Source organism: Bombus huntii, chromosome 10, assembly GCF_024542735.1.
Source record: "Bombus huntii isolate Logan2020A chromosome 10, iyBomHunt1.1, whole genome shotgun sequence".
In the NCBI taxonomy this organism is placed as follows: Eukaryota; Metazoa; Arthropoda; class Insecta; order Hymenoptera; family Apidae; genus Bombus; species Bombus huntii.
Window position 1 is genome coordinate 13,010,672 of NC_066247.1, and position 24,847 is coordinate 13,035,518.

The 24,847-nt window shown below is 40.7% G+C and overlaps 2 protein-coding genes and 1 pseudogene across 5 annotated transcripts in view; 1 reads left to right on the forward strand and 2 right to left on the reverse strand.

Moving 5' to 3' along the window:
- The window catches only part of LOC126870393 (angiotensin-converting enzyme), a 55,125-nt gene that overhangs the window by 22,786 nt on the left and 7,492 nt on the right, over positions 1-24,847 (forward strand). For all 3 annotated transcript variants that reach the window (XM_050628063.1, XM_050628061.1, XM_050628062.1), the window contains exon 11: positions 16,672-16,812. In XM_050628063.1, coding sequence (XP_050484020.1) covers positions 16,672-16,812 — 141 coding nt within the window. The remainder of the gene's footprint in view (positions 1-16,671; positions 16,813-24,847) is intronic.
- On the reverse strand, positions 140-3,760 carry LOC126870510 (titin-like; annotated as a pseudogene).
- Positions 2,962-13,227, reverse strand: LOC126870403 (uncharacterized). Of its 2 annotated transcripts, XM_050628081.1 has the most exons (3): positions 12,517-13,227; positions 10,933-11,844; positions 2,962-4,962 (listed from the first exon to the last, which is right to left on the reverse strand). In XM_050628081.1, the coding sequence occupies exons 1-3, from the start codon at positions 12,583-12,585 to the stop codon at positions 4,456-4,458; spliced, it is 1,488 nt and encodes a 495-aa protein (XP_050484038.1). In that variant the 5' UTR covers positions 12,586-13,227; the 3' UTR covers positions 2,962-4,455. The 2 variants fall into 2 exon arrangements, with proteins under 2 accessions (XP_050484038.1, XP_050484037.1); XM_050628080.1 differs by lacking the exons at positions 2,962-4,962; positions 12,517-13,227 and adding an exon at positions 12,306-12,509 and having other exon boundaries at positions 10,298-11,844.

The window sequence follows — 24,847 nt, forward strand, 5'->3', positions numbered from 1 at the left end:
TACCTTAATAAATAGAAAAATCAAAGTGACACGAAAAACGATCCTCTATTTGTTTTAAACAATATATAATAATACATACGATCCTTGTCATCCCTAACTTATCACTCATCACAAATCCAATACACCCGATCTACAATTCGATCTTCTACTGTCTCGATCAAATATTTCTCTTCTTACGTCCATCATTAGCTTCTATATTCTTCTCATCTTCTCCTCGGTCCTTCCGTCCATGAGAACTACCTTGGTCCCAATCAAGATTCACTGGTACTGGCACTTGAACCCAATAAGGGAATGGTTTCTCTACTGGTACTGGTACCGGCTTTGTCACATACACTTCGTACGGTCTGTCCACCGGTACTTTGATCGCTACTGGATAAGGTTTCTTTACCTCCACTTTAATTGGTCTCTCCACAGTATACGGTTTTGGCACTGGTACCTTTATCGGTATCAGTACCGGTCTTTCCACAGATACAGGGAAAGGTGCATCGACTGGTACCTTAACCTCAACAGGATACGGTTTGGCCACAGGCACTGGATACGGTTTAGCGACCTCCACAGGGTACGGTTTCGGTATTGGGACTGGATAAGGTCGATTTACGACGACCTTGACTGGTACTGGTACCTTCTTCTCCACTTCGTAGGGTTGTGGTACCTTAACTGGTACTTTGACCTCGTAGGGCACTGTCTTATCGACGGTGTACGGCTGTGGTACCGGCACCTTTACCTCCACCGGTATCTTTTTCTCGACGGTGTACGGCTGGGGAACTGGAATTTCCACTTTGTACGGTACCGGCCGATCCACCTTCACTCCGTATGGTACCTTTTTCTCCACTGTGTACGGCTCCGGTACCTCGACAGGTACATTTACGAACACTTTGACAGGGTATGGTACCTTTTTCTCAATTGTGTAAGGGTGTGGTACCGGCACCTTCACCTCGTAGGGTATATGTTTATACACAGAATATGGTACTTTTTTCTCTACAGTCACAGGTACTGGAATCTTCTTCTCAACTGTTAACACTTTTGGCCTTTCCCAAGCTGAAACCTGTTGCAGAGACAAATCGCTCCTTGGAAATCTTTTCCAACCTTCGTTTCTGATTCTACTTGGCCATTCTTTAAATGACCTTGATCTGAATCCTCTAGAATACATCCAGTCCTCCGTGTCGTCCTCTGGTTCTCCTTCGTCTTCTAAAGACGAGGAATGACTCTCGTAAGTGAACTCCTCGCGATAAGGAACTTTTCGCGTGTTGGAGTAAGATTCCCGAATTTTCTTTGATTCAGTGGTGACATTTCCGCCTTCCAACGCTTTTTCCACTGCTCTTTCGGCTGCCCTTTCCGCAGCCTTTTCTACCGCGAGCTCCGCTGCCCTTTCGAGATCCTCTTTTCGGGTGGCGGAACAAGTTAGGATGATAGAGAAGCATAATAACGCGACGATGCTTTGCTGCTGTGTAGAAATTCCATAATTATTAGTTGAAAACGTTGAATTTTTATGGAATACGAGAAAGAGTAAAACATTTTTAAAACATTTTTAAAACGTATTTTTGGAAAATGTTGTCGAATCAAGGTGTATCATTGTTTTATACAAGATGAGTAGGAGATTCGATGGATACATCGATTTCCATGAAAAAAGTATCAAAATAATTGGAATTTAGTACTTTCTAGTACTACTTGCAATTGAAATGTCGATTAAAATTTCAAAAAAGAAATAAAATGATATAGTTCACCTTTGATCCGTTACAATATTCGCGAAAGGAGGAAAAGGAAGAATCTACTTAGTGAAACTCAAAGGTTGAAAATTCGAAATACCAACCAGTCGTCCCATGATTTTTCCTAGCCGCGGAGATAGATCAAGGTGCACTGAATCCAAACGAATGCTGCTCCAGTATTATTTATACACGGTGGACAACTTTCGCCTGTTCGACCAGCTAAATCTTTATAGACTTCGCGATATCCAGCTTGTGACAATTATCCACTGTTAAACGGTCACTGTTTTTCATGGGAATGGTCCAGCGGAAACGTACAGGCATTTATTATTCGACTCGTAAAACTGTTTTATTCTCCGAGAAATAATTTTAGAACAGTTTTGCCGGATATTATTTTCACGGAAGCAATTACGATCGAAGGGAAGAATTTTCTATAACCAATCGCTTGAATACCTTTTTAATTACTCACAGATACTTAAATTGTAATCGAATAAGCGTGAAATTTCTGTCTTTTAATTTTTAATTGTATAATTAAACGTAAAAATTTGTGATGTCAACTAGAATTCGAACTAGCATTAGAAAATATTAATATTTTCAGAACGTAACATATAAATCTGCTGCATCAATTTTCTAAAATTTTTTCTAATAAATATTTTCATCTTTGTCGATGTATCATTGCATATCACGTTGAAGATGAGAATTTTCTTTTACATATACGATATGATTTTTCAATATATACGCGTATATAAAACATATATTTCTTTAGAATTCATTGCAGCAGCTATAAATCGTTAAAAATTGGACATTTGATCGGTTTCAAAAATACCAGAAATCTTTCAATCATTCGATATATTTCTTTGAGTAACGTATCAGAAATAGTTATTTCCCATGTCAGTAAATTATTCAACGGCGTTATCTAAAACGATTTAAACTTTCCGACACCTGATCCTAAATTTAAAAAATTTTAAAGTGGGAAGAAAATAGCAAATTTACACAACTTCAAAAACCATGAAAATCTATTTACGATGCACCAACGCAAAGGTTCTAGTTCATTAATCTGATGAAAAGCTCGCCAGGAAGGCAACGCTATTTGCGTTCGTCGGATGAAAGCGAATGACCACTTTCTATAAGCAATCGTAAAACTACGCGAACCCTGAACTACTACGAAGCCACGTTTTTCTATTCTCTGGAGCGAACGTTCCAGAATTTCTACCGCGGAACTCGCTACAAACAAAAATTGCAACTATAGTAATCTATCATTAGTCGTCCCTTCCGTAATATTCCATTTGTACGCTCAGTCAGCCTCCTCGCATCCTTAGGTTTCTTTCTTACCGTAGATCTTCATCGATCACACGAGCCATTGAGTTTCTCGTGTCTGGAACAAGTGAAACGAAAACCGGTATAAAAGTTCTTCGTGGCGATCTTGCCATTTTAAATCGCGCCGCTTTCTTCCTCTAGCTCGACAATCAGATTAAATATATTCTCTGGTTCGCAACTTTGCGTGTCTTACGTTGAAAAATTTTCCAATCAAACAGATTCTTAGCTAAACAGGAAACGTAGAAAGTTTGGACGAAAGTCACGAAACTTGATTCTGTTGTCCCCGAATTGAATTACTGAAATTGTGACGAGCGCACTACGATTACAATTATCATGTTATGGTACGTATAGCGATATTAAATTTTCTTAAATAAAAATCACATAATTTCGAAGCTTCTTCCTGGGAATGAAATTTGAAAAACATTTTGCGAGTAAATAGAAGAGATTACGATTATTCTTTGGTCGATTATTACGTTTATTTTAATCATGTTAGAATCGTGTAATTTTCTGTCGATTATTATTGACGTTATTATTAGTTACGAGGAAAGTGTCGATCATGGTCGGAAGTTATGTCGTGGAAGTTCCATACGAATCAACAAGGAACATCAATGCAGTTAATCGGAACGAAGGCAAACGTGACCGGAAGGAAATCAATATCTTGGATTTCGTTGCATTTATGTAAAAAATACATCGTATCTTTTATCTAAATTATTCGAATGTTGTTTTCGGCCCTTATACATGTTTGCAAGTTTATATTCGAACGTTATCTTATTGGAAACTTATAGAAATAAATTAACTAAGAATCGTAATATCGATATTTCTGTTACATAAATAGAAATTATTTAAAGAGCGATAATTACTAATGGCATCAATGCGCATGTACTACGGTAGAAACTATTCTGTCGATACGCCAATGCAGAACCAGAAAATGCATTCCACGGAATGTAGGTTGCAGTTCAAGTTTAATAATCGATGACATAGAAATTTTGAAATTCGCTACCTTTGAATTCTTTTTAATAAAACCAATTCTCCTGAAATTCCTCTGAAATTGCTAATACTGGTTAAACTGCGAATATTTCTACAATTTCATATCCTTGTGGCTATAAATAGAAGATAGAGAACCTAAACAGAAATTAATTTCCTTCTGACCCTCCTTCTCTCACTTTAGGAGCCTACACTTTAGATATTTTATATATTTTTACATATAATATACGTTTACATTTCCTACAAATGAGTACAAATCCACAATCTAACTCCTACATAACTCTAATAACTCTAAACAGCGAAACGCCTTCGATTCCACTTACGGTACTTGTACGCACAATAATAAACGGAGAGAGCCACTCAACAATTACCATTGACTCCAAATTTCGCATTAAGAGACGCCCTGACAAAACAAAATTACTCTAACGTTCGCTATTCACATTCGTCGCTTTCAATCGTGATATTTAACCTCGTCCACGTCCTTTTCCTCTTCTACTGGTACAGAAACGGGTACTTTAACAGCATAGGGAACAGGCTTCTCAACAGAGTAAGGCACAGGTTTCGTCACGTGGACAGGTATAGGTCTATGAATTGGTACCTTCACCAGCACAGGCACCGGTTTTTCCACGGTATAAGGTACCTCCTTTTCCACAGGATATGGTGCTGGTACCGGAATCTTCACTTTCACAGGGATAGGTTTATCAACAGTTACAGGTACAGGTCTTGGTACCTTAACTGTCACAGGTACAGGTACTGGTTTATCAACGGGATAAGGGACAGGCTTGGAAACTAGCACAGGATATGGTTTAGGTACCGGTATCGGTATCGGTTGTTCCACCTCGATTTTTACAGGATAATGTACCACTTTTTCGACAGGATACGGTTGAGGCACGTGTACCGGTACTTTTATTGCTACTGGAATTTTTCGTTCGATAGGGATTGGTTCGGGTATTGGTACCTTAACTTCATACTGAACTTTCTTCTCTACTGGAAAGGGGTCAGGTATGTAAACCTTGAAAGGTACCGGACGATTGACCGGTACTTGGACCGGATAAGGTACTTCTTTGATCACTGGTACCGGTTTAGGTATCTTCAGTGGAACTTTGACGAAGACTTCTACCGGGTATGGTATTTTCTTTACGACTGGGTAAGGTTGTGGTACAGGTACTTTGACGGGGTACGGTATGTTCTTAACGATGGGATATCGTATCGTTTTTTCGACTGGATAGGGCATTGCAACTTTTTTTATCACGGTTACCATCTTGTGCACGTCCTCGTGCACGTGGCGGCCTAGAACTTGACCTTCTCGGGGTACTCCGGCTGGTATATCGTTGGATTCTGGGATGCCGAAATCGTTGCTGTTGACTGCCATTTCTTTGAGATTTTCCGCTTCTGCTTGCTGGTCTTCCAAGGGCTCATTGTAGGAGTCGTCTGTAACGATCTCGTTTAATTAATATTTATGTACCGTTGTTGTAAATATAAATAGTATAACGATCGCTATATTATATGAAAAAAAATGTGTTCTGCAAAAATACTAGACGAGGAAAAGAGAAATTTGCAGTCTCACGGCTATAGGTTTTTATTTTAATGAAAATGGACTTTTTACAAAGCGCTTACTATAAGATGTTATAACTGATAAATTTACGTACACGTTTCTTCTACCAACTTTGTAGATCTTGCTCCCCGATCTGTCTTCTGCAAAGCACCGCTCGTTTTCTCTTCAGTAACAGGAAAATTTCCGATTTGTTTCCGATTAATACGATGACCAGACGATGTTGCCACGGCGAATATCAACAAGATTGCCGTATTTCTCTACAAGTGGAACAGATGAATTTTTTTACAAAAATTGTAACATTCTCGAAATTCACTTTTCAACATAATCACACGATATTCAGACACTCGAATGCAAATTTAGACATTCTTCTCGTTCCTCTCTTGTTTCAGAACGTACCATGTAATCCATCGTATAGATTAAGATCCTGGTGTCTGTAGGATTGAAAATTCTAACTAAAAAATTACAAACTAGACAATTACTAGGTAAATTACGTGATTCTACTAGATTTTGAAGAATTTGCGATGCACGTTCCAAACTGGACAGAAGTAAATCAGTTCTGTCGATTTACTATCTTTTATATAGTCGTTCCTCCATCCAGAGCCTGTGCACAAGTTGATGGATTCACCAAGAGGGGACGCGTCTTCGCTTTCGCGTCTTTTGTCGAGAGTGAAACTCATCCAGATAACGTCCCGGTCAGGAGCTATCGATTCGAAGAACCTAACTCTTGTTCAATTGGAACGAACAGAATCAAACATCTAGAAATGGAGCGACACTGAATGTTGGTGAATGAGTTTCAGTCAAGTTCAGTCGGTGTTTTCACGCCTTTTGCGACAACGTTTTTCCCTGTTGCGGCGACCTTGAAATGCATTCCATCGAGAATGCTGGCCGCAAGCGATCTCGATGCGAGTCACGCATGGAACGAAAGCGAAAGATCGCCTGACTCTCGCAGTCTTCGGGTGATATGCTTGGGATTTCTAGTCGAAACCGGTGCTTAATAAATTTAGCATATTTCTTTTAGGTTCTTCGCTTCTAGCAGAAGATATCGAGTTAAAGATAATAAAGAGTGGAAAATTGAAACTGAGATCGTAATTTCAAGAAACAATAATTCTATATTTCTATAATTCTGTAATTCTATAATTCTAATATAATACAAATAATAAAATTGCAGAGATTACATATACACGACTTTATCTCGAATAATCTAAACAGATTGAAATTTGTTTTACACGCGGTGCTAAAATTTTCCAAATGTCTTATTATTCTGTAACGCTAATAGAAGACACTGACTGCTAACAAATGTTAGATCCAGCATATGTAAGCAGAGAAATTAAACGAATCAAGTTCTAACGTTTATGGCCTTCCGGATACCAACCGGAAAGATGTAAGCGACAAATCGTGCAAGACATTCACGGTCATGGACTATGTCGATGGAAACTGTGCCGCGGTTGTAGCCATAATCGAGCAAACGGTGGACAGTCCTTCGCAAAGATACACGTAATCGAAGAAGGGGAAAAGGAGAAAATATGGAATCGCGTTAACTGGGACCGTTTTAAGGGGATTTCACGGCGGACACGCGATGATCACAGGACCGTGAACGAATTCTGATCCTTTTCTGCTTTTTGGTAGCGTTTCTGTCATGCTCGATACACCATGCAAATTTTTTCCATGCACATTGTTACTAACAACTGGTATCGCTCAGCAGAGAGTATATTTTTCTTCTTTCGTGCGGACACGAAACACGTTTCAGAGAATTTTTAAACATATATGTGAATTATGGAGGAACCGTGTTTTAAAATATTTCGAGAAATCTGCAAATCGTTATCAGAATGTTTCGAACTCGTTCGTTTCGTAATTGTTTATTTTTATATTACTTTTTAGTGTCCAGGAAATTTTTATTCGTATTTTTGCATCGTTACGTCACTTCTTTGCGTACACGCATAACATATTCGTGAAAAAGGCCAAAATATTCGAATACTCTCATGAGCCATTACAGGTTAAAATTGTAAGAAAAAGTCATTAAGAAATCGTTCGAAATTAAGAAATAAAAATTTCTCTTTCAGATATTTGAATTTTTAAAGCGCACACTACTAGAACTAAATTCTGGAGTCAATATGCAAATAACTTTCTTTTTATCGTTAATGATGTGGTCATTACCATCAAAATTATTAAGCGCGAGAAAACTCCATTCATGCAGCGCATTTGCGAATTTGGGTATCCTGTAATTGATTAATTATTGAAATCATTACGATGTCTATAATTAAATTGAAGTCCCTCTAACGATATGTAAAATCAGCCTTATTGTATTAATTACGATTATTTAATAGATAAGCCATTGAATAACGAGGTGGAGTCACGCGACCGATTACAAACGAGACCTCTTGATGGAGAAAAACCATCTCGATTAATTAAAAGAATCCAGCTTCGTTACATAGAGCGCGTCATTAGCATAATTGGCCGTTTTCGCTTTCGATGCGTGCACGGTGTATGCTAACGAACTATTATTTATAGCAATTCTATGTCGCGCGTTAGAAACGATTTATCGGATGTTCCACTCTTTTAAAGTTCTATTACGATCAGCGATTTAGAAAGATTTCAATTTAAATTTCCGGTCACAGCGCCATTTATCTCGAATTGAAATTTAGTCATTATACGATTTATCGAATATTCGATCCTGTCGCTGGTAGTCTCATTTCGAATGAACTGCTGTAACTGCAGTCGATATCGTTTCCCACAGTTGCTTAATTTTAATTTTCTTATATAACGATTCAATCGTCTCTGCGAACTTAAAACACGATATTATTTTCATTTAGCGATTCAGTCTCGAATTTAACTTTTTTCTTTAACTACTCAGGTTCCCAACACACAAAAGTGAATATACCGATCATTGTAAAATTCGTACGGCTTCTTTACCGACGCTCGCTACGAGTAAAAGTTGAATAAACTACCGAGTTACGCGCAAGTAGTGTTGCAGGAATGAAAATTCAGTTCGTAATTAGAAATCAATAATTAGAAATATCAAGAAAAATTAACGTATAAATTTATATCGATATATACTTATGATAATAAAATAAAATAAAGGAAGAAATAAAATGAAAAAGTTACGCACATGCCAGTTGTCCAAAATTTCACTAATTAAAAAAAGAAATGAAAGAGAACACCACAGGAACCAAGGTACAAAGACCTAGATGCAAGTAGAAACGCTCCTCGCCCAGTCAAAAGTCGCGAAGGGGAATTAGGACCGTTCCGGTCGGACACGAATCGGCGAGTTTCTCTCCCATGACTATCTTTCGTACGAAGGGGAGGCCTCTCTCACTTTCAGCCTCGGTGGAAGTCGCGTGCGGTTCGATTGCATAAGAGTTGCCGGCTTGTTCGACGGACGAGCACGAAGCGTGTGATTCGTGAGTCAAGTGACTGTGCTTGGGCACGGTCGAAGTGGGTCGAAGCGCAAAAGTCAAACTCATTGTATATCATGAATATCGTTACACGCAAAAATTGAACAAGGAAATTCGACTTTCGTTTACCGTGACCTTGCAAGGAGAAAATATTTCTTTATTTACATTCTCGATACGTTTTTTTTTTTTTTTTGTTCATTTCCACTTTCGGTTTGTTCGTTTAAATTTTCTCTCTTGCTTTTTTATTTTTCTGCTTGCTACTAAATTGCAAACGTCAACGTGGGAGAATGAAATAAGTCGTGGGCGTGATCCGTCGGCATACTCGGCTACTTCAAGCCCGAGCCAACGACGCGACGTCAATTAACGATTCCAACGAACAGAGAGCCACGTGCGCGAGTCTCTTTAATTAAAATAAAGCTGCTGCTTTTTCGAGGAGTTCGCACAAGGCACGCGTACATTGAAATCGTATATAGCCGAAGAATCCATCGGGGTTGCTTAACGAACGCGCAACGAAGATAATTGAAGGTTGCTGTTGAATCGTTGCTAAAGTTTCCGGTGCTTCCATCGAACTTGTACGCCTTGTCGATAATCGCTTTCCCTTTGGCGGTATTGTTCGAGACTGGCATACGCGCAGAAATTGTCAGACTCGCTCGAAAATTCAGAGCCACTGGGAATTACTAATAAAAAGAGGGAAAAATAATACGTTCGATATAAGACGAAAGAAAGGTGAAAATCGATAAGATCGCGTTTTCACGAATCTTTTCCCGAGTATTCCGGTAATTCCGTGGAAAGTGGATATGGGTCAAAGAACAACGAGCTGTATATCGGTGCAAATTACGAGGACACGTTGACGGTAAGGGGCGATCAAGAGCATCGATTTGGCAAGCCCGTGTTGGCAGCGAGAGAAGTGGGTCGTGGTTCTGCCATCCGGTTTAGCGTGTCGTCGATAGAGCACGCGAATCTTCCGTGCACCTGCACGCATGGTCGGTCGGACTATTGGAAGAAAGTTTCAAGTAGAAAGTGAAACTCGCGAATTCGCGAACTCTGTCCCTTCGATCGAAGCACGTGGAAAGCGAGCATCCGATCGTGACACGGATTCTCCCACAGCCTTGTAATAATATCGACGATTCGAGGACTGTCGATCGACAGAGAACGTGAAATTGTTTCTGAGATCGTCGATGATAAATATCGTTGTAGAATAGTTAATGAATAGGAACGGCGAGGGACGTCGGTGAGTCGAGCACGCGGAAAACGAAAGTGGAAATTGTTAAACTAGTCGTGACGTCGCGTCGGTCGAAGGAATCCGAGGGAAGGTCGTATCGAGCGTGAAACAATACACCGTTCGATATTCTTTAGGTTATTAATGTTTATAATTCGTACAAAAATACATGTATTCTGCTATTTCGGTAGAAAAAAAAAGAGAAGGTGAGATAAGCGAGCTGTTGGGCGAAGATCGCTAAAGACGGGCTCCAACTACGAATCTCTCGATTTCTTCGTATCCATGACTCGCGTCGCCATGTTTGCGGGGTTCGTTACGATCGATCTCGGAGGAACCGGTCTCTGGAGCGGCGCGATGTGTTCGTTAGACTCGCGGCTCACCCCTGTCACGATCCAGGTACAAGAAGAAATACGTGAATAGACGCGTGCCATCGAGTACCGTCCCCTTCCGACTCTCGTCAATTTCGTTTCTTCTTTTCTCTCCTCTGTTTTCCTAAAGCTGCTCGTCGATTGCTCGATGTCGCCGGCACGTGATTACCATCCGAAAGATCGCTCGAATGGTAATCGAACCGGAACAAACGCGACTGGAACGAAGTTAATGATAACCGTGGCCACCCGCCCACTCGCTGCTGTAACCAGCGTCATGTACCGGAACTGCTACTGGTACTTTAACTGGGTACGGAACAGGTTTCTCGACCGGGTAGGGCACCGGTTTCTCGATGTGAACTGGATACGGTCTGTCTACTGGAACCTTAACTTCCACCGGCACTGGCCTTTCCACGGGGTAAGGTACTGGCTTCTCGACCGGATACGGCTGTGGTACCGGCACCTTTACCGGGACAGCGACTGGCTTCTCCACCGGAACTGGATACGGTCTGTCGACTGGTACTTTGACTGCGACTGGCACTGGTTTTTCCACTGGATAGGGTACTGGCCTGTCGATGTGCACGGGGTAGGGTTTGAGTACTGGCACGTGGATCGGACGATCAACAGGAACCTTCACCGGAACCAATCTTTCCACTGGATAGGGGGCTGGTACATGGACCGGAACTTTGACCGGCACTGGGACTGGTTTCTCGACTGGATACGGTTGTGGCACTGGTACCTTTACCGGATATGGTACGTGTTTCTCCACGGGGTAAGGCTGTGGAACCAAAACTTTGACGGGGTATGGGCGATCGACGGGTACGTGAACCGGATATGGAACCTTCTTCTCCACGGGGTACGGTTGGGGTACGTGTACTGGAACCTTGACGAGGACCTTGACTGGATAAGGCTTTTCCACTGGGTACGGTTGCGGTACTGGAACCTTCACAGGGACTGGGTAAGGTTTCTCCACGGGGTAAGGCACGTGTTTCTCCACGGGATATGGAACAGCTACGTTCTTAACAACGGTCACGGTCTTGACGTGTTCGTGTCCACCGTCGTAGCCACCATAGCTACCATAGCCACCATAGCCACCGCCATAGCCGCTGCCGCTTAATTCCAGACCACCGTGTCCACCAGATCCGATGTCATAACCACCGTCGTAGCTGTAACCGTAACCGAGACCCAACAGGCCGCGTTTCTCTTGTTTTTTCGTGGAATTGTCTTCCACCGAAGCTTCTGCTTTCTCAGACGTCTTCTCCTCGGCCCACGTGGACGAAACCAACAGGGCGATCGCTGTCGTGTAAACCTAGAAAACCACATCGGAACGTTAGTATTTGGTCGAAGACCGGATCACATAGTCGACTAGACCGGCTATGAAAACGAAAGCGATTCGAGAGACCGGTTGTAGACGGATCGTACGGACGATTTCGAGTTTCTAGACCAAAAGACACCGGCTGAGTCGCGATTACTGGGATTTTCAGGGAATCCCCAAAAGCTGGATCGGATTCTATCGCGACGAGATCACTGTGCGCGAATCTACGAATCGACGTTACGGTTCTTGGAAGTACAAATAAGTTACGATCGATTTGCTGGAAAGCAACGTCCCGATACAGAAACTACAGAACCAGCTCGAAATAGAAATCATTCACTGCGCGACGTGAACGCGTAAACGTATCTTTCTGGTCACTACTCGACCCCGTTGTTCCGGTCGCCGGTTTCTCGGACAGGGGCCGACAGTCGTTCCCCTTCGTCGTGTCACTCACGTACCAGGATTCTCATTTTTGCTCTCGAGATATTCCAGGTGCGTCCAGAAGTGAACTGGATGCTGATTGCCGTTGGTTCGTCGCCTTATATACGCGGCATACTTTCGCCTTCGCCACCCGGGCCCAACACACCGTACCCCCCTCGTTACACCTCTTTGTTCGCGTAGAACGACCACGATCGGCTACCACTCCCCTTTGGGAGACACACGACTCACCTCCCCACGCCACTCCGAAACGTCCCTCTCCTTAGGCAACAGTTTCGTTTTCTTCGTCGTCCAAGTCATCCCCACTGTTGACCACCGTGGATTCCACTGTTATGCGGATACCCGACATCGGTACCCCGATATGCGTATGAGTCGTTTCCAGTGCTAGACACCTGACGTAGCTGTGACGTTTATTTTAGACTTTTTTTCTGAGATGGAGTCTCGCGGAATTCCCGGTGAGTTTGAATTGTTGGTTGGACAGGTTGGGACAGGCTGCTGTTTAAGCGCTTTAAGGCCGATCTATTATATGTGAATTACGTGACAGCTGAATTTCTCCGATATCGTAATTACTTTATTCTTGGTGAGTTTGAACAGAAGTAGATCGGTGGATTTCTGATATCGATCCTGACATCGCGCTGCTTTAGAACGAAAAGCTAATTTTTTCTACTTTCGTTTTTAATACGATTCTCGATCACCGGAATACATATTTGGATTAACAGAATTGATTCTTTACCTACAATTCTGTGTTATAGTTTTCAAAGGTAGTAATATCTTGATTACTTTATACATATTATTTCTATTCTGTCTCCATTGGGTCATCGTGGTATCCTCGATGAATCGAAATTCTTGCGCTAAATTCTTCCTCCGTTCAACCTTCTCTCGTAACAATATCTTAGTCGCAATAATATTTTGCACAAAGAAAGAAAATTAGTTCCCGATTTATACTTGCTTCATTAGCGACGTTTATATTCGAAAGAGAAACATAAGGAGAAAATTTTAAACGTAATACTCGTGCATCTGACGTAACGTGTCAAATGTCTCTCGTATACAAAAATCTCTCTGTCACGTTGCATCCGCACTCGTTCCTTTCTCCGTAGTTTCGCCCCAACTTCCGACTGTGCATAATTCGCATACCAAACTGTTGACGCGTCGAAAATATCTCTCTTTAATAGTCGCATCTCCTATGTATTTCTTCTCTTATTCTAAACCTCAACCTCATTTGTAATCTCCATAGAACGCAATGAATCGACGAAGTATCGAACACAAAGGGTTCTTTCCATTTCGATCGACGTTTCAATACTATTTCTTAAGTCGCTACATAGAACTCGATACTATTGCGGTACATGAAATTTGCGCAACTGGCCCAATTCGACGAATATTATCCTCTTTTCTCCAACCGGACATGATCGTCGCCGGTAGACGATAATCGAATCGGTGCAACACGTTCCAACTCCTCTTCCCTTTCTCCCTGTTTTACCGTTCCGTTTTCGTCCTTCCTCTCTCGACGGCAACCTCGACGGTTACGTGTGCACCAAGCCGTAGGTGCTCACCCGTAAGGATTTATCCGCTGCCAATCTCGTGGGTGCAACCATTGCTCTCTTTCATGAGACACGCGGTTCTACGTCACGATTTCCCTCTCTTTTCCTAGTTTGTCCCCGGTTCCGTTTTCTGCCGCTACCGATTAAAAATCTGAAACCGTTCCTAACGTTTTCTCATTAGAGGAAGAAGAAAGTAAGAAATAACGTGATTCATTTTTCACTTTTATTCTCGTAATTAACGATGTTTCATTTTTGTTTCCTTCTTTAATTCATATGCCCCGAACAGTCTTATAGGTAGAGAAGTTCCGATAATAGAAGTTCGCCAACTCTATTCCTATCAGTTTCTCTTATTAATTGCGATAATAGGAGCTGACGTGCGACGTTCGGATTGCTGAAATTCACCGACAATTTCCATGCAAACGTTCAGTTGCGTATCGAAAGTGTACGTCTTGAGAAAATAGAAGTTCTACGTAGGATTTCTCAATTAAAAGCTGTATACCTTGATACACTGTAAGGTACTTGATACGATATTTCATGAGATAATTAACTCTCCATAGTATTGGCAATTTTATATACATACGATCGATCGATAGGAATACATTTTTACGTAAGATCGGACACGAAAACAAGAAATCGAATCCTTGAAACGTTTTAATCCCTAAATTACGAATATACACGTGTTATACCTTATAAAACGTCTCACGTTGCCATTAAAATTTGCAAGTTCTCTTCTCACCAAATGTTTTGTGACGTACACATACACACACAACGCCTACTCGCACGATGGTCGTAGGAATGTATAATATACAATGTTTATGCTGACCACTCGCGAGATCGTAAGAACGTTACGTAACGACTGTACACGGCGAGATGCTCGCGATTACCGTGCGCACGATTTACATTCGATCGAAGGGAAATTAATGGTCGAAATGTGGGCAGTATATGAAACGATGGAGAACTGGCTTTATTTATAAAGGATACGTTTATAATAAATCACGTGCGTTAAATCGAGGTGTTTCAATATGAAGAATATGAGTTAACGCGAGATTTCATTTGGCCGTTCGACCATTAGAAGAATAAAACCTTGAGACGAATCTACGAAAAGCAGGATTTGAAAGTCGAATCCATTTGACGGCATTCGAATTATTATCTACCGTTAGATGGAAATATCAGAGATCGACGTTCCCAGCGGTTATTGGATGGATTTGGAATATCTGAAAAACTTTGGATCGATTTGACTAAAACGATGGAAACGAACTGTCGCTTATAAATCACAAGCCCTGCCATTCACAACGACGGCTTCTCCTTGAATTCAATTACCGTCGTTTTCCTCGCCTCGAGATGGAAGCTTCGATCCTTACGGCCTATCGTCGATTTCTATCTTGAACCAAGCACGTGGGCAGGAGCTCAAATGTTAACGGATAAAAATTCGCCAGAATACGCGTATTTTCGCTGCTGCGTAATCGTCTGACAGACTTTTTTATCCCGTTCAATTTCACCTCTCTTGGTTACGTTCGATGGTATCAATCGTAATAGCCACCTTGGATTTCTTTTTTTTTTTTTTTTTTTGCCTCTTTCACTAACAAATCGACGATCAAAAATGAAATTTAGGCGAAAGAAACTTTCGGAGAAACCTTGGACTTCGAAGATATGGCCTAACCTTCGTGATTCGCTGGAAAATCGATATCTCGCTCGCTATACCATGTAGAATTCAAGATTAGCATCATCCTTTGCCATCGACTCCCTGTTATCCTTGTTACCTGATTATTCAGATTGATACTGCCGCTCGCATGTATAATCACGAGAGACGAACGAAGGCGGACAGTGATTTAAACCGTTAGAATATGTCGCGTGATTACATCGGTGAGAAATACATTTTCTTATGAAATGTTCTTTGAAAATTCCAACGTTAACTGTGTGCTTGAATAAAAACAAAAAGCGTACAGGTTTTGAGCATTTTAACTTGCGACGCGCTCGCTTCCGATTCATTTCTACAAAACCTTGTTTCTACAAAAAAAAAAAAAAAAAAGTAGGTTATCGGCGAAAAAAAGCATTTAACGTGCGCACTGACGAAAGTAAGAATTCGTCGCGCGAAAGTGAAACCAAAAATCTCGGTCATCAAACAGCCACGGCGTAATTACGGGTCGTTATGAAACTATCGACGCTCCAGTCGAGGATCGGCCTGGAGACATTCCTTACTTTCGCGATCGCGGTCGTAATAATTTCCTCCGAGTGGCCACGACGCAGCCTCTTTTCGATGGAAAGTAAACGAACAAGAGCGTAACAACGATCCGCGAAGGATAGTCCTCGCGTTTATTACGTAAAGGTCGTCGTCGATGAAGAGTCTCTGTGAGACGAGTCTCTCTCTTTTTCTCTCTCTCTCTCTCTCTCTCTCTCTCTCCCTCTGTCTTCTTTCCATCTTCCTTCTTTTTCACTTTCATCGCGTTACTTCTCCGAGAGAAGATCCATCCGAGAAAGAACAAGCACGACCTTCCGTGGAATGGTTGAAAGGAATCCTAAGCGGCGAATCGACCTCGTTGACACTGACCTTGAAGGAGACGTCGCGGTTTCTTCGTGGTTCGCAAAAAGTCGCCACGGTTGAGGTCGTTAAACGCTTCGCCAATTAATCAGCCCACGATCACCTCCCAATTCTTACCTAGTTCTGAATATCTGCTTGATAATTTTTGATTCGTCTCCGCCGTACCGTGGATTTATTGTTGGCGGGAGTTCTCTGAGAGATTTTTCTCGGTCGATCGGTATCGATACGCCGATGCGAGTTTAAATATGAAATTTATCACAAGGAGATTGCACGACGCTCGTTAAGTTCGCTTTCTCCCATGTTTCGCAGGAACTTTGTGGCAGGAGTCCTTCAATTTCAACTCTATCGCGCGTTGTGCGAAGCGGCTGGACAGAGGAACGTAGACGATCCCAGGAGACCTCTGCACAGATGCGACTTCTACAGAAGCCCGGAAGCTGGTAGGATCTTGGGGTGAGTATTTTGATGCAATATTAACCATGAGTTTATGAGACAAGAACGTCGAATATAATATTAATATTAATTACGTGTGTCGTTTTAAGCGAAACGACGATTTTTTTTTAAGTAAAACCAAGTAGTATAACGGATAGCGCATGCCGTCGAACAGTACTTGTAAATTGTAATCTATCTGTAAGCACGTTTGGTTCATGAAAGTATCTTAGCGCAGGTGGTACTGCGAAGCACCGCAAGTCCATAAAGGGTTGAACCAAAATTCAATATTGAGACATTCGGCACCAGTTGCGCGAGTATTAGGTAACGAGAAAAAAACAACGATAGCCTGTCGTAAAAGGCGAACTTAACGTCACCGTTTGCCAGAAATATTCTCAACAAAGCGAACGACTTTCTCAACGACATGATAAATAGATTGAACGTAACCGCTGTCCGTTTCTTCTTGTGCCTGCTCGCGAGTAGCGTAGTCTGCTGTTAGCGAAACAGTTTTACGTCTGATTGGACGGCCGCGCGGAAAAGACAGAAAAAAAGGGAGCAGGTGGGAAAGAAAAAGAGCGAAACGAAGCGCAGGAGCGCCGCTTTGGCAGCCAAAGGCCGCGTTAAACCGTCATGAAGCGTGAACGCGTAACGTAACTCGGGCTAACAAGATTGACAAAGGAACACAGCACAGAAGATGTTTGAACGATTTCGTGAGGATCCGACTAATCGTATTAGTTTTAACACTGCCTCGTTCATAGAAAGTCCATAAGGTCGAAGTATAACGATTAACTAACCGATAGAAAAAGTTCCGCTTTACGAAACACAGCATACTTTCCCTTTTCATCTGCCATATGCCCTGGCCATCATCGTTGGATCATTTTACGGAAGGAATGCTCGAGAATGCAGAAGATATATAGCAAGTCGTTTTCACTACATTCGCAACATCGTGCAAAAATTGTCGATCATTTATCATAGAAATGTTCTACTTTTAGAAACGTTGTTGTACATGTTACTTCGTGTTATTAGACTACGATATGCGAAGTTTCTGATTCTTTTCTATATCCATCTTTTTTTTTTTTTAACAATTATCGTTATCTTTCGTTTTTAAGATTCATTCTATATATCGTTCTATTGTGGAAATGGAAATTTTCTCCTTTATACAAAGTTTTCATCTTTTAACTTTTGCACATAGAGATATGATTCGAAGTAATGCAGTATTTTAATTATATTATTATTTCTTTCCAACAAGCGTGCAACGAGTAGGTGTTCCAATACTCGTGACCTAGCATAAAATCAGCGTAGGTGGTCTAAGGTTTTTACGCATTACCATCTATCTCGTGATGATACAAAGACATCGTCTGCGTTCCTCAACTTCCTTCGTCGTCCAATACGAAATTACATATTTCTCTAACCCGGTAGCAACTTGAAACGCGTCTGAATTTTGTTCCGCCTGATAGAACATAGATTTTCGTATTTTACAGCTGTAGGAACATGGATTTTTCTCTCGACAGAATTTCGAAAGAGGGCACTTTCGAATATTTATACGCCGATTTAATAACGAGTCCGGTTAAAAATTCACGCTTCTCGAGAAAGTAAGAGGAATATTTAAAAAAATTGGAAGCACTTAGTTCACCTTCTTGGATATCTCTAACGAAAGATCGCGAAAAGAAGGAATCTCTCGAACGATGAATAAGAATGAAATGAAATCGATAAAAAGATGGGACTCTGTGTAAGATTTTGCGATTAACATATTCCAAGATACCACAGGCGTAAGGAATGTGTTCCTCGCTTTTAAATAAAACGTGCTGGTTATCGACATCCAAAACTAATTTGATTTCCATAATTTTTCATAAATGTCAACGGACTACGAAAACAGGAATTTCAATTTTATCGGTTAAGCCAGACGGCGAACACGTGGATTGGTTTGGGACATCCGAAAAATTTTTTGCCGTAAGGGTTCCGATTTTTTGACCTGATTAAAATTCAAGGCTAACGCCGAGTTTCCTACTTACATATTTGCATGGATACTCGACTGGCCTGTTCCTTCTACGATATCGCTTTAATAATAGTTCAGACGTGTTCCTCGAAATAACTGCAGTCTTTCATTCATGACATATATATTTAATAAACATTACAAAATACTTCCATTCCCTGAGATTATTTAACGATAACGAAACACGCGTGTTAGATTGTACAGAAAAAAGATATCTGGTGTTCCTTTTGTAATAAGTCCTCGCTTGATGAATACATATTATATCATTTAGTCGAGGCTAACGTTAATAGCGTTGATGAGCGGATAGAACAGCGTCTTATGCGACGATCGAAAGTACACGCTATACTTTTACAAAACCGTGTCATCGATCGGTTACGTGACGAACGATTGCAAAAAACCATATATCAGAGTCGAAAAATCAAGTAGTCCACTGTAACGTTAGTTAGTTCTCCAATTTCTCGTGCATTGCAGCAAGATTACGCTTGTACAGAAACGATGCTCGAATTCTTTGTGTCGTAAGCTCTGAACGACGCATTAACCCTGAATAAAATGTCGACTAACTTGAACGACTAGTTTACTTAATTGATTAAAAGACAAACGACGAAATAACATGTAAGAGTTGCGTGAATTCCACATTATCGAGAAAGTAAAGTTAAGTATTACGTAAACAAGAAAGTTCTATCGTTACTTTTGTGACAGAGAGGAATGACGCAGACATGTAGAAAACAACGTATAGAAATATAGAAAAACGTAACAGATACGTTACAAAGACGCCAGTAAATATAGTAGATCGATTGTAAAAAAGGTTGCAAATAAAATGTCGTTCTAATGCAAGAAAAATTAACAGACACCTAATAAGCTGTAAACTGAAATCATCGAATCTCTCAAGGATTCTATCTTCGAGTTTTTGCTTCTTGAAAATAATCAAGTTTCCTTATGAGTTTAAGATGATCGTAAAAAGACGTCAGAGAATCTAAATTAGAGAAATAAAAATTTTTTGGCTTCGTAAAAAAATGACAGAGATAATTGGTATTTGGACGATCTGCTAGACCTTGACTTAATATATGCTAGTTTGAGATGTTCCTTGCGATACTTTGTCACAGAATGAAAATTATTCACCTTGGATTCGAGGAACTTGAGAATTTGCGAAATTTTATTTCAGCAAATCAACGGCTTCTTCCTTCGATGCTGTCGTCGGTGTAATCAAATAAAACATTTTGATATTTAGTCTGACCTATAGGAACGTTGTTCTTCTCTTTTTATATCGAAAAGTATCTGCATGAAACACGTATAAAATTGAAATAACATGTTTGCACGTTTAAATTATTTGATTCTGTCGCTTCGCTAATAACGAGTGATGTCTTCTGCTTCCATTAAACTGATCAATTCCATCTTTATAAATTTCTCACTTTCATTATCCAGATACACGAATGTTCGATTATCTATAAGAAAACGAAATTGAATAAAGAAATAATATAATGTACGATAAAAATTGCACGATGTAATAATTAATAATAAACAAGGTGGAAAGAAAATAATAAAAAAATACGCACTTCTTTTTCTAGTTTGTAATCGCTGATCAATTATGCGTTCAAACACTTTCAAACGCGGAACATTTATCAAACGGTAACTAATTTCTTGAGCTATCGCAGAGATTATGATGAGTAACATTAAAAAAAAGCACATAAACAGTCAGAGTTAATTGACCATAAATTGTCTAGGATTTACAAGAAACCGATGAAACATAAACTCCTAAGCGTTTAACGATAGAAAACAAATTACAAAATCGGCAATTATGGAAGGATATTGTACACAGACGAAGCTCGCTAACTCGAACCTTAATGGAAGAATCAAAATTTTCAAGTTCTAGAAGTTTCGATTGTATGTGGAATTTTTACTCGAAAAGTATTCGACATAAAGAAGCTTTGTACGAAGGTACAATTATTTTCATCTTCTCGAAAGATGTTATCATTTGATATATATAAATGCATAAGTTAAAGATATGCACGTGGTCGAAGTGCGATGAAGTAGAGATACGACTTGTGTCGTCTTATGTTATGTTATGTCCAGTTGCGATACAAGTTCCACTTGTCAGAGATCTGGCTATTGTAAATTCCAGTTACAGAGGTAACATAATGCATCCGAACGCGTGACAAATAATTCGAGTTAATGTCGGTTTTATTTCGATTTCCAGACGTCTTCGCGGCGGGGCAAAAGGAAATGAGCAAAGCTGTGATCTTGTAGAGATCTTCGACTTACAGAGTTTCGAGTTATGGTGCTCCGACTGTAATAATTTATCGTATCGTCGAGTTTGTTTTATTTTATTGTATTATATTTCTTTTATTTTCCAACGCGAGGAATCCTCATCGAAAATCTTTTATTTGCATCTCGTCGCGGATGATCACCGAACTTGGCGTTATCCGTGTCTGCTATCTCGGACAGATTGAGATTCCTAATAAGAGTAGGAACATGAGGAAACCCCGGATTATTGGCTGAGATTGAAAGGAACGAACGATACTTTCAAGGTCCGCCGAAGAGACGTAATGGACAATCTTGGAAAGGTCTTCGGATAGAGTTACCCCTTGACGTATATATTGTATAAGCGAGCAGAATATAATGCACGTGGGCGTACATAGAGATGGAACATATCGGAAGAGATCTACTATATCGATCTCGTAGCGATCCGATCGCGTCCCTTGACAATCTCTGGTAGGCTGCGTGATCTGGGTCAACGAGAGAGGAACCTTTGTTCAGCTGCGCAACTTCGGTTGCCAATTTGGTATTTGTATCTTGATTCTGAATTCCGCGTTAGCGAATTTAGCTCGACACGTGCGACCATCGATTTAACAAAAATTCGCGATTCGATCAGAAAATATTGGACGATTCAGTCACTTGGAAGGAAGGAAGAACGCGGAGAAAATGGGAATTACAGACGTCATGTTTGAAAATTTACTTACTTGGAACGTTCACGAGCAAAGTATTTCAAAATTTGGGAAGAAAATATGTAAAGAGATCGTACATGAAGAAGAAGCAAAGAAAGATGAAATGAAACGTCTGGATTAATCGTATCGTTTTACTTTCTGATCAAATGAACCTGTGGTTACAAAGGGTTAAACGATGGCACGCGGCGATGCGTAGCTGCTTTCGTTTCTCTCTAAGTAGCGAATGAAGAAATCTCGAGAAACGAGCAATTAAAAGCGATACAGCGGTCGGAACGTGCAGCTCGCGGTAATAAATCGTTTCTATCGCTTGGGAGGATCTGCAACTGATTTTCTGCTGCAGTGAAATTATCTGTTTAGGAGGAGCGTAATGCGCGTTCACCGGCCATTGTAACGTTCAATTGCGCAAGTAGACAGCTAAGATACTTTTCCGTTTCTAGCGACGATCGTTTCGTCTAGATTCATGAATACTCTACCGTTGCGTTCGTGAATTATTTTCGAAATTTAATTTCGTTCGTCGCAGCTGGTGAATCAGTCAACGAAATTCATTAAATTATTCACGCGACGATTGCTCAATTTGGTGTCAAACGACCCGTACTGGCAAATTTTCTCTCGCTACACACGTTGCCGATATTACAGTCATTTTCTCTGTTTAATTCGTGCAACCGATAATTAATTTTTTTTTATCGAAAGGAAAACGTCTGATAATAGAACGTTTCACGAGCGGAAAAACAGTTATCTTTCGCAAAACGGACGCTGGCGCCGCGTCCGGGCGATCGATAGATCAAAAACAGCCGAGTAACCGTCCAAAGGCCCGACTTCCTGTAATCGAAGGACGATCTCCGGCTCTCGCGTCTGTAGACGCTGTTACGAAACCGATTGCGCCGCGTAAAAACGCGTGTGTGTCGCGTACACGCAGTTACATGAAGAAACTCGGCTTGTTACGCGTTGCACTTCCGTTTTACAAGCCGTGTAACATTACTCTCGACCGAGAGAGAACCAAAATGAAAGACGCAGGAAGGAAAAGCAGGAGAAGTAAGAAGAAGGAAGCGATATATTTCAGGGAAAAGATTTCTCGATGTAACCGTCACTTCCTGAAAGTTATTCTTCACCATTGGCAAATATTTCTCTCCTTTTCCATTTTTATATTTTTTTTTCTAGTTTAATGTCGCATTATCCAGAGAATTAATAGCGACACTGTGAGAAGATGTGCTATATGAGAAGTATCGGTAGCATAATTAGCATAACAGGTATTAATTTATCGAATAATTTGCTTTTCCCGACAAACATGAGCAAATAGTGCATTTTGTTGCTTGTCGAAATATGTTTGAGAGAGAGCGTATTAATTTCTATTTTCCACGGAGTATACTTATAGAAATGTTGTTTCTCATTTTCCTCTATTTTTGAGCATCGCTCGAGTAGTCGATTGGGAGAACACCAGTTTTTCGCAGACTACGACAACCGAATCGTACAGAACGAGGAAATTGGTCTTTGTTATTCATGCAAGATGAATCTTAGTGGGACAGGTATTTTGAACTTTAAACGATCTCATCGAAATAACCATCTTGCCGTTACGTAGGATGCACTTAATGGGACATTGATTCTTACTCTGTGTTTACAAGCACTTAAAAACGATCGCGACAGCTATAATTACTGATCAACGGATAAAAAATTGTAGTCTGTATAAGCGAACGGAAAACAGTAACCGCACAATTTGAAAATCGCGGATAATTTATACGTAAACACGTGTAATGGAGAATGTGTTATAAAACGTGCTTCGAAATCGCAATTACATTTTCGATTATTGAAATTCAAGGATTACAGACGATACGATCTCTACTGCACTTTGTACGATTGACCAATTCGTCCAAGTTGCATAAGCCTGTGGTATACTCGATGTACAGTTTATGAATCTGATTGAGTAGAAATCGATTAAAATTCATGGAAATGGATAGCCCGGCCTTGGGGCCGGTGCATCGACTAATTTTCGCGTTTCAAAAGCAACCTGCGTCGGATCAATCCTTTGTTTTGAGGAATCGAGTCACACTCGTGGCACAAATTTCTTAACAGTAATTTTGCTCTTAAAATACGCTTTTAATACGCTTTTAAATAACTAACCTTCTCCTCTGTGAAACGAACATAATAATTTATACTAAATAATAATCTCATACTTAGTAGATCGAATCAGAGATATTCGATATAGAAATTAAGGAGTAATAAAATTAAGAATATTAACTTCTCTTGCAAATAAAGAGGTTAATCTGACAAATAATTGAAACATCGATGGTTCTGATCACCTTTACGTTGAAAAAACGGTCAGTCGTACGTATGAAAGTATTAAGCAATCGGTCGTAGCGTTCACGAGAAAAATCGCGGCATTTTCCGATAATAATGGAAACAATTGCCACGAACTGTTTCGACCGCACTCGGTCAAGTGTTGGCGCACTCGATACCCCATTGTGGGCCTGTCAAGGTCTCTATCAGGCAACGAGCAAATAACAGCGGTCGCCTATCGTGCAAAACCGATAACCTCTTTAGTCAAATGACACGCGTTTCCCACACCGGTGTCAAAGATCACCTTAAAACGCAGAACCACGGTAGTACACTCGTGACTCGATTCTACCGTGCAAAAGAGACTGGAAATTATTCGACACGGTTTGCGTGTGGAACCGCACGAATCCGCGATAACTCGCAAGATAATGGAGCTACCGAGAGTCCGATGTTAAATTGGAGAAAAACGGAGAAGCATAGCTCGATCGAGATTTAAAAGAAAAATGAAGGATTCGAAGGATCTCTATGGTAACATAGCTGCGAAGATTCTTGACGCGGAAAGACTTCCAAGTTTAGCAAAATTTTGCGAAGTTCCTCTTTTCTTCCAAGTCATACCGTAATTTGTTGTTTGCGCTTTATTTGCGCATAAATTTTCTCAGAGGAGTATGACGTGCATGTGATCGGTGGGAGTAGGACAAGATGTTAAATACGCGGAATCGAGCAACCAGCATCCCGCGTTGTGAAATATCATCGGCTGGTGCAGGAAAGTGGCGATTTCGCTGACACCGGAAATTGTGAGACCGATATAAATTGCAACGAGGGCATACCGAAATATTTTTGCTCGTCCGGTCGATTC

Coding starts and splice junctions, on each gene's coding strand:
- LOC126870403 (XM_050628081.1), bottom strand. CDS start 12,585: ATGACTTGGACGACGAAGAAAACGAAACTGTTGCCTAAGGAGAGGGAC. Junction 11,845..12,516: donor TTTCGGAGTGGCGTGGGGAG/GTGAGTCGTGTG, acceptor GTGGTTTTCTAG/GTTTACACGACAGCGATCGC. Junction 4,963..10,932: donor CCGTGGAAAGGCCAGTGCCG/GTGGAAGTTAAG, acceptor TATGAAGTTAAG/GTACCAATACCCGAACCAAT.